Here is a 14,549-nt window from a genome sequence, read left to right on the forward strand (position 1 = left end):
CACTTCCATTCCTGATTTCATATGATGATTGACATGGCAGGAAACAACTGCGTGTAGATTTTTATTGGGGGGGGAGAGTACAAAAGTAATTGTTTTGACCAGCACTAAACTTTGTTTATTATCCAAATCCCAAAACCAAATTCAGTGTATTTATGTAGCACATTTAAAAACAGAAAGTTTGCCCAAAGTGCTGTACAGAAACAAAAGGATAAAACACAAGATAAAACCACTGCACTCACATAAAAACATAATAATACACATGATAAACATATCAACTCACACCAGTCTGAACGCTATTGAAAAAAGGTGTGTTTTCAAAATGAAGATCCCTGTCTAATATTTAAAGGCAGCGTATTCCAAAGTTTGGGGGCCATAATTGAAAAGGCTCGTTCTCCTCTACATTTTAGCCTAGATTGATTTTGGGACAACCAACAGCAGCTGGTCAGCTGATCTGAGGGTCCGCGAAGGAATCTAAGGCTGAAGTAACTCAGAAAGGTATGGGGGAGCAAGACCATTAAGGCATTTATAAATCAGCGCTTTGAAATCAATTCTGTCATGAACAGGAAGCCAATGAAGAGAAGACAGGATTGGTGCCTGTGGGTACCAGTCAAGAGGCGGGCAGCAGCATTTTGAACGAGCTGAAGACGTGCAACAGATCCTTGGCTGACTCCAACATAAAGTGCATTACAGTAGTCAAGCCGAGTTGAAATATAGGCATGTATTACCTTCTCCATGTCACGTCTTGACAAAACTGGCTTCAGCTTTGCTATTTGCGTCAACTGGAAAAAGCTTTTTTGCAACACAGAACTAATATGTTTGTCCAATTTAAAATCTGCGTCCATAATGACTCCCAAATTTGTCACATGCTATTTGATATAATACCCTAGCCAACCACAATTCCCAAGCGGGTTGCATGAAATATTATTAGGTCTAAATACAATCACCTCCGTTTTACTCTCATTGAAACTCAAAAAGTTCAGAGCCATCCAAGCTTTGACATCTTCAAGGTAGTTCAAAAAAATTGGATGGAGCCTGGGCCATTTGGTGCTAAAGGCAAATACATTTGGCAGTCGTCTGCGTAGCAGTGAAAGGATATTTGTTTTCTGAAAATAGACCCCAAAGGGAGCAGAAAACAAATGTCGGCATTTTATGTAAAAGTCTGAAAACTAGTGCAAAAATTAATTGAGTTACAGATGCTAAAGCAAACAGCCAGTCTCCCCTACATGTGTTTGCAAACATGTGAAATGACACTGTGCACACAGGATGTTTAACCGGTTCTTTTAAGATGATCTGCCCGCTCTGTGGCTACATCTCCACTGAATTTTATTCTTGTTTACTTTGCACAAGCTGATGATCACTTCACATCCTTACAAGTCACTTAATACAAGTCCTGTACCCAGAATCCTTGCAAGCTGCAGAGAACTAGTTTACTTACTGATATACAGGATAGTGTTTTCATATGTGACAGTAACACAGACCCACCAATGTTTAAGTACCTTTTTACAGTGTAGTTTGAGGGATTTGTGAAGAAAAATTATCAATTCTATTCAATTCAGTTTTATTTATATAGCGCCAAATCACAACAGAAGTCGCCTCAAGTCGCCTTCTGAAGAGTATAATATAAAAAAAGAATTCTAAACTTAAATAGTAAACTTTTCACTGCACTCGATGCAGCCTTGTCAAAATCGGAGTACACTCGATGATTAAATAGTTTATAGAACCACCTTTAGCAGTGATAGGTTGATGTAATCAGTTGCTATGGAATTTTATCAGTCTCGTATCACTCTGAAGGAATTTCCACTCTTTTTTACAGCATTGCTTCAGTTCATTGGGGTTTGAGGACATTCATTTCTGCAAGGTCCCACGATCAGACTGAGGTCTGGACTTTAACCGGGTCATTGCAACACCTCGATTCTTAAATTTTTCTGCTATTTTGTTGTGAATTTGCTGCTGTGCTTATTTTGGGATGATTGTCTTGTTTCATAAATCAATTTTGGCCAAGCTTTCAGTCAGACAAATGGTCTCATGTTTGCATACTTTAGCATAGAGAGTGGTTCATAGTTGACTCATTGACTGCAAGTGCAAAGTCCTGTGCCAGCAAAACAAGCCCGAATCAACAACCTGCCACCACTGAACTTGACAGTTGCTATAAGGTGTTTGTGCTGTTGTGCTATGTTTGGTTTACACTGCGCATCACAGTCAAATAGCTCCAATTTTGGCTTGTCTGTCCAAAAGATATTATTCCAGTAATTTTGTGGTTTGTTCAAATGCAACATTTGGAAAAGTACATGTTGTCTGTTAGGAGTCCTCCCTTAAATGTTGCGTCATTAGAAAGCCTTGCTTGTGCTCTTGACAGTAGGATTCATATAGATTGCATAAATTGTACTTAACGTAGAGATTATGCTCGCCTCAGAGGACAAGGATGAATTGCTGGGAGGATAGAAATATATTTTTAAAAAATCCCCCCGAGCGTGAGATTTGACAGGTGGGGCAACTGTAAAGTCAGGTTTCCAATTAGAGGTAACGAGATAAGAGATAACTCTTTATTGTCATTCCTCAGTCTAGTACAATAGTACAACAAAATTGGAAACTGTCCCACTCGGCATTACGCACAACACAACACAACAAAAACAAGACAACACAGTAACTTAACTTAATAAATAAAAAGAAATAAAAAGAATGACTGTATGAATAAAAAGAATGAGTCTATGTTTTTATTTCACATTGTTATTATTATTATTATGTTATGGGCCCCCCAAAAAGTCCAGGGAGGTAGCCAATCAGGTCAACTGTTAGCACTGATTAGGGCTATTGCCCTGTTGTAAAAGCTGTCCTTGAGTCTGTTTGTCCGCGACCTCAGCAGCCTGAATCTCCTGCCCGACGGCAGCAGCTTAAACACCCTGCGGATGCTGCGTGCCCTCTTGAGACAGCAAATGCTGTGCAGGTCCTTCAGATAAGGGTGAGGATGTCCAGTGATTTTTGGGCCATATTAATGACCCTCTGAAGTGCCTTTTTGTGTGCCATGGTGCAGCTGAAGAACCATACACAGATGCAGTATGTCAACAGACTTTCAGTGGAGCAACGGTAGAAGACGATTAGCAGCTCCTTCTTCAGGTCCATTTTTCTGACGGTTCTCAGAAAGTGGAGACACTGTTGGGCCTTCTTTAAAACCGCCGAGGTGTTTGAGCTCCATTGGAGGTCTGTCTATATGCACACCCAGGAACTTAAAACTGGAGACCCTTTCCACACGCTCCCTGTTGATGCTGACAGGCTGCAGCTCAGACTTCCTCCTTCTGAAGTCGACTACCAGCTCTTTTGTCTTGGTGGTATTGAGGTCCAGGTTGTTGTCTGCACACCAATCCGACAGCCTCTGAACCTCAGACAATGGTGTCTTCAGTTGATCTAATAGCTCTGTATGTGAACTGGAGCGGGACATTAGTTAGCGATCGTGGCTCAAGAGTTGGGCGTTCGCCTTGTAATCGGAAGGTTGCCGGTTCGAGCCCCGGCTTGGACAGTCTTGGTCGTTGTGTCCTTGGGCAAGACACTTCACCCGTTGCCTACTGGTGGTGGTCAGAGGGCCCGGTGGCGCCAGTGTCCGGCAGCCTCGCCTCTGTCAGTGCGCCCCAGGGTGGCTGTGGCTACAATGTAGCTTGCCATCACCAGTGTGTGAATGTGTGTGTGAATGGGTGGATGACTGGATATGTAAAGCGCTTTGGGGTCCTTAGGGACTAGTAAAGCGCTATATAAATACAGGCTATTTACCATTTATTTTTATTTCACTTAGACTTTTGTTTCAGTTTAGTTTCTGTTAGTTTCCAGAGTGGACTTCCTCATTTCAGTTTAGGTTTGTTTTTTTAATGATTAATATTCGTTTGCATTCGTTTCAGTGTTGGTTTTTCTGTTTTGTTTTTTGTAGTAAGTTCTGTATGGAAAGCATATGCAAGTAAAAGTCAGTAAAGGGATTACAATAAAAAAACAGATATTGTTGAAATGAGATGACTCCCAGTGTTGTAGACATCAAAGCTACATCAGGAAAGTTGTAATAAAACATTTACCTAACGTAAAAACGATTTTGTTAGATTTAGCCAATTAAAAAAATGTGTCAGGTTTAGAAAAATATCACCGCTTGCGCTGAAATCCAACCCTTTGCTGTTTTCTTGGTTGCCCCGCTTGCCTGGACAAATGTATACTTCCTGTTGAAATACGTAAGTCACAAAGTTGTGCTGCTTGTCACGAAAAACACTTGAAGCTCCCTACCCACGAACACAAACGCCAACTATTTCATGTTTGTTTGCTGGGAGACCGGGCTGGTTTTGAACGAGGCATCCAAATGGGAAATGACGTGACCACTGTCGCCATCTTTTGCTGGGTCAGTGTATTTACTTCCACGCAGTCTTTCCCAGGTATCATAATCTCCCAGTTTTGTTTTTTGAGTGATTTGTTTACACTCTAATGTGCAAAACTTACATTAAATTAACTAAATGTTTTCGTATATCTATTTTTACACAGCTCATAACGCATCATATTGTTCCAGGAAGTACAATAAAGTCTTATTGTGATTAGGGTTGCCAACCGTCCCTTAAAATACGGAATCGTCCCGTATTGAGCTGATAAGGGACGCACTTTGTTCCGTAATACAGTGAAAATCAAAAGTAGTCTATAAATGTTAATGGAATTAACGCTTTGTTTGAAAACATAATTCCCAGCCCCTCTCCTGCTTTGTGACCAATGAGCTGACAGCACACTTATGACAATTCGAGTATGACAATTCAGATTACCGCTCATCTCATTGGTCGAGGAAAGGTCGCTTACAGAGAAAATACTGGAAGACAACAGATGACCACAACAAGAAGCATGGCCAACAGGGAAACAAACGCCGACACTGCGGTGCAAGTCTCGGATGACAGTAAACCTAAAGCTGGGCAGACACTGTGCTAGGGCTGCACGATTTTGCATAAAATGAGAATCACGATTTTTTGGCTTAGAATTGAGATCACGATTCTCTCACGATTTTCTTTTCCAGTATAAATATTTATTGCACTTATTAACTGCACATCAACTTCGTAACAGTTAAGACTGAACATAAAAACAATAAATAAACATAAAAACAACAAATGTCTCACGTTTTGTTGTTGCCGCAAAATGTTGTACTGCTTGAAATTCCGTCTCCACCGTTGCTCGACGCTGCGTGTATAGAGCAGGTAGTGCAACAATAGAAAAATAGTTGCGGGACGGCACTGTGTAGCGTTTGTCTAGGGTGTTGATCATTTTCCTAAATCCCTCGTTTTGCACAGTGTTGATGGGAGCCATATCTTTGGTCAGGTGATAAGTGATAGCCTCCGTAATTTCTTTGTGCCTGCGGGAGTTCGACGTGTATAGGGAATGGTAAATGACCTGTATTTGTATAGCGCTTTACTAGTCCCTAAGGACCCCAAAGCGCTTTACTCAACCAGTCATCCACCCATTCACACACTGTAGCGCTGTATAAGGTTCCCGTTATTGATGTTTGGGTGGTTGACCGGGACGGATTTTCTCCTGTCACTTTCTCGTCATCCCTGAAGTGCTCTCCGTTGTTTTTTCCCTGCTAATTTTAGCATCACACGGCACAGCAGAGTACGTCCCGGATCAAAATGCGGTAAAATCGTCGTCTTTTTTTTTTTTTTTAAATCGTTGTCATTTGGAAATGAGATCGCACATAAGCATGAATTGAGATCGCGATTTTCTAACGATTAATCGTGCAGCCCTACACTGTGCGATTTTCAAACTGCACGATTGACTCGCAGGGGTTAGAAGTTGGTAGGTCACGATGCAGGGTCTCACCCGATGCTCTGATGCGACCTGAGTGCTCACACTGTGCCTCCTTAAAATGAAGGTTATAACAGAAAATCTGTCGCTCCCCCTCTCTGTCTTTCACTCACACAGACACACACCACCACCATCAACTTTGCTAAATTGCTAATGAAAAACATGATCAGGCAGCTGTGATTGAGCAGCAGTGTAAATCCAACTATTTTCACGGTTGTTGTGGTCGTGATAATTTTGTGATGCCACATCGAAAAGGCTCGGATGAGCTTTCCAAAGTTCTACAAGTTGTGCCTCCATCGCTTGTGTCCAGATCACACGCTGCACTGCCGTGCTGCGCAGTCTTTTTCACCGACGTTTACGTGTTTGCGCGTGAGCAGTGTGCTTCTCGTTACCCCACGTATACTAAACGATGCACGATGAAGGCCAAAATCGGGCCGATCACCAAATCGGTCGCACGACTCAAAAATCGTCTCAAAATGGGCCAAAAATCACACAGTATAAGCCCAGCATTAGAGCAGCAATGTTTGTTCCCTTCAGAGAAAGAAAAATAGGCTGCAAAAGTACTGGGAGGAATGGGAAAAGGAAAACACCTGGCTGGGAAAATGCACGATAACACCTTTAAAGCGCACTGCACTGTGTGCTGGCGCACTTTTTCCATAGGCATGCTTCTAGTGGTGGCACATGAAGAACATGAGGGGCGTGAAAGCTCGGGGAACCCTTAACCAATTTCTTGTCCACCAGGCCATGGCAGAAGCAGATATGGTATGTAAACACTGGTTTGTTTTTTTAAAACCCTCTGGTTAAGGTTAATATGTGTCACGGTTCTGGGTCCGTTGGACCCAGTATTTTGAGTTTATTATGTTTTGGTTTATTTCTGCTTCATGGATTGTTTTCTTCTCGTAGTGATGATGATGATTATTATTTCTTGTTTCTGTTTATCCGTGCTTAAGGATTTGTTCTCAGTTATATCTCACGTTTAGTTTAGTTCAGATTCCATGTGTCATTCTGTCTGTCTCTCAGTGTAAAGTCTGCATGCTTGTTTTGTAATTCATGTTTCCTGTTTTATTGTGAAAGTCTGTCTTATGTTAGTGTGTGCAGCTTAGCTCCCCCGTCTCGTTAGCCCTGATCTCTCCCAGCTGTGTCTCCCTCCTGTTGCCGATTCCCCCGTTACTACCCTGTGTATATAAGCCCTGTGTTTTCCCATGCTCAGTGTCGCGTCGTACCCTCAGAATTATGCCTGTGTGTCCTTGGTCTCAGTGTTCCATCCTCACTCCATGTTTGTTTTTCTGCCAGCAATAAAGCTGAGGTTTTTTGAGTTTCAATTCTGTGTTTGAGTCCTGCATTTGGATCCTCATCTCTGCCTGCCCGCACACAGAGCCCTGACAGAACGACGCGACCAGTAATGGATCCAGCGGACTCACCGTGGAAGCGCAGCTCCCGTTTTGACGGGACTCGGCTAGCGCTTGGAGGGCCTCCGTGCTGCCGTTCCTCGCTGGCAGCCTACCCTTCGGCCCACTCGTCTGCTTCCCCCCCGCGGACGCCCAGGTCTCGCAGAAAACGCTCCAGCCGGTCCCGGGAGGATTACTACGAGCCTGCAAGCAATCAGCTCACGCCTGCACAAGCCTTTTACAAGATGTTAGGGATTATTATCGTGCCGCCTGACTCACCCAGCATTTCCACATCACAGCAGGAGCAGCCACAGCAGAGTCCTCCCTCGTCACATTCCGCCAGCGCCGCTCCCTCTTCAACAGGGAGGCAGCGAACACGCAGCCAGCACTCACAGCTCCAGCAGGAGCCTGGGATTCAGCTCAAACAACCGCCTAGGGTGAGTGACAGAGTCTCCCTTCATTCGCCTTTTTTGTCAAGGGATAGACAGACTGTTTCCCCCAAAGCTGCGAACGCCAGCTACATGAACACTACAGCTCGTGTTTCTCCGGTTCGGGAAAATAAGAGTTTTCGTTTTAAGAATGACTATTTTCCCATTGGTTCAGAAGACTGTGCGCCTGATGTTTTTTCAGATCCAGGAGTTAAGACTGTTCCGTCTGGATCTGTTTATTCTGGAGCTATGTTTATTCAGTCAGCTGCCCGTCCGCTTTCAGCTCAGTCCCCTGCTCAGCAGCCACCTGTAGCTCAGTGTCCTGTGTTTCCTGCTCAGAAGCCGCCTGTAGCCCAGACACCAACTCCACCACCACCATTTTCGCCTCAAGCTCAGTTAGCCGCCCGGCCTCAAGCTCAGTTAGCCGCCCGGCCTCAAGCTCAGTTAGCCGCCCGGCCTCAAGCTCAGTTAGCCGCCCGGCCTCAAGCTCAGTTAGCCGCCCGGCCTCAAGCTCAGTTAGCCGCCCGGCCTCAAGCTCAGTTAGCCGCCCGGCCTCAAGCTCAGTTAGCCGCCCGGCCTCAAGCTCAGTTAGCCGCCCGGCCTCAAGCTCAGTCTCCAATTCCACCACCGTCGTCATCCCAACCATTGTTTCAGTCACCCTCAGTTCAGCCTCCTGTTCAGCAGCCACTAGCCCTGCACCCTGTGTCACTTGCTACCCCGGTACAACAAGCTCAGTCAAATCAATCTAAAAGGAACTGTGTTTCATCAGTTTGTTCTAAGCAGAGCAACAAACCTCATGATGATGTAATCATTCCTAAAAAGCTGGCCAGTTCAGAGACTGTGACGTGCTCCAGGGCCTCCCCAGAGGCTGAGTTTCAGCCCTCAGCCTACTCTGGACCCCTGGAGGCTAGGAACCCAGCTGAGGACTGCACCCGGCTGTCACTGCCTGAGCAGAGTCAATGCTCTGGGCGGCTGAAGTCTGCTATGTGTTTGCCAGAGGCCCGTGCGCCTGCTGGTCCTGTTCTGTCCCTGCCAGAGGCCCGTGCGCCTGCTGGTCCTGTTCTGTCCCTGCCAGAGGCCCGTGCGCCTGCTGGTTTTGTCCTGTGTGTTCCAGGGGCCCCTGTGCCCACTGGTCCTGAGACTGTTCTCGCTGGAGGGCCCGAGGAGCCCGTCCAGCCTTCTGCCTCGTCAGCTGGAGGGCCCGAGGAGCCCGTCCAGCCTTCAGCTGCGGTCTCATCATCCTCGCCCGCTGCGGTCTCATCATCCTCGCCCGCTGCGGTCTCATCATCCTCGCCCGCTGCGGTCTCATCATCCTCGCCCGCTGCGGTCTCATCATCAGCATCCTCATCAGCTGCTTCGCCTGGCCCAGCCTCCGCGTCAGCATCCTCATCCTCGTCTGGTCCAGCCTCCGTGTCTCCACCCACGCCGTCGCCTGGTCCGGCTCCGGCTTCAGCATCACCCACGCCTGGTCCGGCTCCCGCATCACCAGCTTCGTTTGGCCCCGCCTCTGCATCAGCCTCACCTGGTTCAGCCTCCGCATTCGCTTCAGCGTCGCCTGGCCCAGCTTCGGCTTCAGCCTCTGCCTCATCTGATCCAACCTCCGCTTCGCCTGGGGCTGCAGGGGCCACGCAGCCTTCGGGTCCCCTCCTACCACCTCCACATTGTCGGTCATCTGCCAGGCCGCTTGTTGGGCATCATCACCACCGTGGCCGCCCTCCGGACTTCTGTTGCCGCCACTGCCTTCCGCGTGGCCGGCCTCCAGGCTTGCATTCCCGCCGCCGTTGCCATCCGCACGGTCGGCCCCCAGAACTGCTTCCTCGCCGCCGTTGCCGTCCGCACGGTCGGCCTCCAGAACTGTTCGCACGTCGCCACCGTTGCCGTGTGCACGGTCGGCCCCCTGGACTTTTTTGTAGACTCTTGGTGAGCTCTGGTTTCGTTTTGTTTTTGATATGCTTTCCTGCGTTTTTTGGACTCTGGTGCTCCTTGTTTTTTTTTTTTGTTTTTTTTGTTTTTTTTTTTTTTTTTTTTTTTTTTTTTTTTTTTGCTTGGGCCTGGCCTGGTGCTTGTGCTTTTTTTTGTTTGGGGCTGTCGGGAGCCAGCCCTTAGAGGGGGGGGTACTGTCACGGTTCTGGGTCCGTTGGACCCAGTATTTTGAGTTTATTATGTTTTGGTTTATTTCTGCTTCATGGATTGTTTTCTTCTCGTAGTGATGATGATGATTATTATTTCTTGTTTCTGTTTATCCGTGCTTAAGGATTTGTTCTCAGTTATATCTCACGTTTAGTTTAGTTCAGATTCCATGTGTCATTCTGTCTGTCTCTCAGTGTAAAGTCTGCATGCTTGTTTTGTAATTCATGTTTCCTGTTTTATTGTGAAAGTCTGTCTTATGTTAGTGTGTGCAGCTTAGCTCCCCCGTCTCGTTAGCCCTGATCTCTCCCAGCTGTGTCTCCCTCCTGTTGCCGATTTCCCCCGTTACTACCCTGTGTATATAAGCCCTGTGTTTTCCCATGCTCAGTGTCGCGTCGTACCCTCAGAATTATGCCTGTGTGTCCTTGGTCTCAGTGTTCCATCCTCACTCCATGTTTGTTTTTCTGCCAGCAATAAAGCTGAGGTTTTTTGAGTTTCAATTCTGTGTTCGAGTCCTGCATTTGGATCCTCATCTCTGCCTGCCCGCACACAGAGCCCTGACAATATGGGCATGTGCAGTGAATATCAGCGCTATGTGGCCAGAAGTGTGATAATATCATTTATTTTGTGTAATAAACAACTGCAAGGATAGATGATTACAACAAATAGAGGACTAATACATAAAAGTAATACATAGATGAAGAATGATGATGAGTTAAGATGTGTAATCATGGGAACAAGTGGGTTTACAAACAGGAGCAGCTGATTAGCATTAGAAAAGCTGAAATAATACCTCAGCTGAAGCCAATTGTACTAAATGCACTAAATGTGCACAATTACAAGAATATTTTTGTTCTATTATTTTAAGTTAAGCAGGACAGTTTTTTTTTTTTTTTAAAGAAAGATTTACTTATATTCTCAAAAGTTAAGCACGACAGGCTTCTGTTTAAGAAAGAGACCTGTTTTACTGTGTTAATGTTGTCATTTTGAGCTAAAAATAAATGGCTAAATGATCATTTGTTTCCCATATGGTCATATCACAAAGAATATCTGCTTAAATCAAATTCAAGTCAAATGGTTAAAAAATTTCACACACAAAAGAGCTACCACACTGGGAAGGGTGAAGACAACTGGGTTGCCCGGCCTTGGCCACGAGGTGTCCCTTATTTATTTTTCAGGGAGTTGGCAACCCTAATCGTGATCCATAAATGCCAAAAAAAAAAGATCTTTCCGTTATGGAGCAGGATATTCCTGAAATTATTTTACAATCGGCTTATCAGTAGTGTTTTACCGTTTTATTGCTCTGATTGTATGAAAATAAGACGATAGCACTGCCAACAAAGCAAACCTGGTATTTCCGCAACTACTGTTTCGTCTTTCATTCAGACATTGTCAGTTTACAATTTCACATGACAGTGTTTTCCCAAAAGACGCTTGTCGGCAGCCACGGTGGCGCGCGTTTGTGGTTGTAGTTTCAATATCCTGAATGAGTTTTTGACTGTTCTTTACTTCCCTTCGATCCTTCCGTGGATTTCACAGAGAGGTGGTGTAGATGGAGCCTGGAAATTTCCAGCGTGTTTAAAGACTCACTGTAAGAAAAGCCAGGCTTAGAGCTGGATGTTGGACTATATTACTCATTAACACAGAGCATCCATCAGTATGAGGACTGGATTTCACTACTGTATTGTTATTACTTTGTTGTTACGAATTACATTCCGTTCAGCAACACTTTTTAATAATATAGTACATTTTAATATTTGATTACTTTGATTAATGCAAGTATTAGTGTTTGATTTGCTTAGCAAACAGTATATTATGCCTTATGTTGAAAATAAGACTAATATGATCAGAATTAATCACGGCTGACTGAACTACTGTCCTTGTGTCTGAATGCAGGGTAAAAAAATTTGTCAGTAACACCACCTTATGACAAGGATCGAAGAACTTAGAAACAATATGATCGCTGGCTTTGATCAGTTGTTTTTGTGCTCTATTGTTGACAAAGACAAAGAGCAGTAGTTTTTATATAGCGCTTATATAGATTCAAGGACTCATTGCACACACTGGAAGGTCATTAGTGTCACCTTGTCGTGCATCCACGTGAGTACAGTCAGAAAAAAACTCATGAAAAACTCATCTATGAAGTATGAGACACTTGGCTTTACATTAAAGTGGCATTCAGTAGGTGGGGTTCTCTAAGAGTCTGAGTGTCTCAAGTGTGGGCAAAAATGATCATGGTTCACAGTAATTTCTATTGTGTGTAACTGTTTCCTCCATTTATCCATTTAGCCAAAAATGGCTCGTTACCAAAAGTAACGAGCCATTTTTGTAAATGTAAGGTGCAGAAAGTACAGATACTTGTCTAAAAATGTAGGGAATAAAAGTAAAAAGTTGTCACAAAAATACATATTCGACTAAAGTACAGATACCTGAAAATTTGACTTACCATCTCGGCTAACTACACATTTAAGATACACTTCACCAAAATAAAACCAGAATATCAAATCTAAATGTAAGCATTTAATTTTATCTCTATACAGGTTACAGTTTGGAAGCTTGCTTGTTCTGCTATCTTTCTGTAATGGTTAATCCACCAGTATGTACAAGCTCTTTAATTGAAACGACTTTTTTATTTTTTCAAATTTTCTGTGTAATAAAGAAACAGGAAAAATAATAGTAGCCCATGCTCAAAGAAATGTGGATATAAACATCTTCAAATTAAAGCTGAATCTCATACCAGCAGTGCACTGGCATGTGACTTAACACAACATAAATGTGCCACTGTGCTAATCCCTCCTGACTGCACTGTGTAAACTGACCATCCTCAGGTCTGCCAGTATTGTAATGCCAGAGACAGATGACATAATACAAAGTGATTGCACATTGGTAAATCCAATTTAGGAACCAGAAACACTCAACCTTAATAACTGGTCAACAAGCAGTGTGTTACCGTCACTTCATGTTTCAGTGCTCAGGGACACTTCCCCTCTGTGTCACAGCATGGCAGCTGTGCACATTCAGTATTCCTCTCAATGAACTTTAACTTGTCTGACGCATTTATGTATCTGTGAGTGTCATGTGCCTATACTTAGCAATAAAACCAAGTTGCTCTTGTAGTTCGTCCTTACATTTACATGCTATGCTTTTATGCGATCTCACATGGAAGTAGGAGTTTTAAATGAAAAGTAAAACGCATCCTTGGTGTTAAAACCACTAGAGAAGAAGGCCGAACCCCGACATTTGCAGCTGGGTATGTAATTGTTGACTGAAATCAGAGCCTACTCATATACTGCTCATTATATTTAAACTGCACCCCAGATTCACCTCTGGTAAATCAGCCAGCAGTAATAGGAAGTAATCTCCAGTTTAGGATCAGCGGGTGAGCTTGGTTATGATCACCATTTAGGAAGTTCCTGCTGGGTGGGAGGGCCTAGTCAGGTAAGCTGCCATGGTGTTAAGAGAGTGCACACACAAGAAGAATTGTTTGCTCTTCCCTTCAGCTGTTGAGAGCCACACAAGCCTGAAGGAAGAGGGAAGAGTTTCACTGGGAGCAACATGAATTCTCAGGATGAACTTTCTCATGAGTGGGCGGACAGCCTCGACAAGGCCAGGGTCAATGATTGCACCCCAACGGGGAAAGAAAGAAACAGCTTGCGAGAATACGCGCACTGCCTGCCTCTGGGAGATGGTGATGACACCTTGGAGCCATCAGCCATCGACACCGCGCGGCTCTTTCCGCTCATGGAGACCAGGCTGTACAAACGGCGGTGGGTGATGCTCTTCATCTTCAGCGCCTACTCCATGAGCAACGCCTTCATGTGGCTGCAGTACGGCATCATCAGCAACATCTTCATGCGCTTCTACAGCATCGGCACCCTGGCCATTGACTGGCTCTCCATGATCTACTTTCTCACCTACATCCCTCTCATCCTACCCGTCATGTGGCTCCTCGACAATCGAGGCATCAGAGATGTTGTGGTGGTGGGGTCCGCCTACAACTGCATCGGGGCCTGGATCAAGACGGGCTCGGCGGACCCCAGCATGTTTGCTTTGACCTTCTTTGGACAGTTCGTGTGCTCGGTGGCCACGGTTTATATCCTGGGCATCCCTTCCAGACTTGCATCTCTGTGGTTCGGGCAGCAGGAAGTGTCCACCGCCTGTTCCATTGGGGTTCTGGGAAACCAGGTGTGTCTTTGTTTACCTGCTGGGTTAAAAAAAATGTGTGTATGGTGTTATTCACTTTTCTTCTTTAAAGTGGGCGAGAGTGAATGAGAGCTCTGTCATCTTTAACTCTTTGTGCAGTATATTAAAAAAATAGCATGTTTCTGTTAGGTCAAGCTATCTTGATTTGTGATTGAGTGTCTCTCCTCCTGTGGATTCTTCTTTCCAACCTTCTTCCAGAGTCCGCAGGTTTAACAAAGCCAGTCACCTTCTTTGCCACTGGTGAAAACTAATGGCTAGTAATCCCTTCAGAGTAAAGGTTCTTAAAGAAACGATGAACCCAGCATGCAGTACATGTTAGCATGCTGGATGCTGAACCATTTTAGTTCTATTAAAGTACTTCACATACCAGGCAAGCAGTATATGGGAAGTAGAAGGGCATGGTTTACATTACACTGAGCATTTTTACTGTTTAAACATTACTTGGATTACCAGTATCAAAATATGAAGTCATAAATTCTTCATTTTTAAATCTGCCGATAGAAACTAGAAGAAAATATATGATAGGGAACCATTGTCTGACAGAGACTTCCAAACTGTGAGGAGGGTAGAGGGAGAGAAGTGAACAGAGTATAGATCT

General features: G+C 44.6%; 1 protein-coding gene across 4 annotated transcripts in view; it reads left to right on the forward strand.

The window, feature by feature from the left end:
- The window catches only part of flvcr2a (FLVCR choline and putative heme transporter 2a), a 28,865-nt gene that overhangs the window by 1,899 nt on the left and 12,417 nt on the right, over positions 1-14,549 (forward strand). The window contains exon 1 of one of the 4 annotated variants that reach the window (XM_085391186.1): positions 980-7,630. The exons of 2 other annotated variants lie outside the window; for them this stretch is intronic. In XM_085391186.1, coding sequence (XP_085247312.1) covers positions 7,208-7,630 — 423 coding nt within the window. In that variant the 5' untranslated portion in view covers positions 980-7,207. Of the gene's footprint in view, positions 1-979; positions 7,631-10,489; positions 13,934-14,549 lie in introns of those variants that run through there. One more of the 4 variants, XM_085391187.1, reaches the window with a different exon arrangement.

This window comes from Rhamphochromis longiceps, linkage group LG19 (genome assembly GCF_057381845.1).
Source record: "Rhamphochromis longiceps isolate RC_006_pf linkage group LG19, R_longiceps_female_GT1.1, whole genome shotgun sequence".
Lineage (NCBI taxonomy): Eukaryota > Metazoa > Chordata > Actinopteri > Cichliformes > Cichlidae > Rhamphochromis > Rhamphochromis longiceps.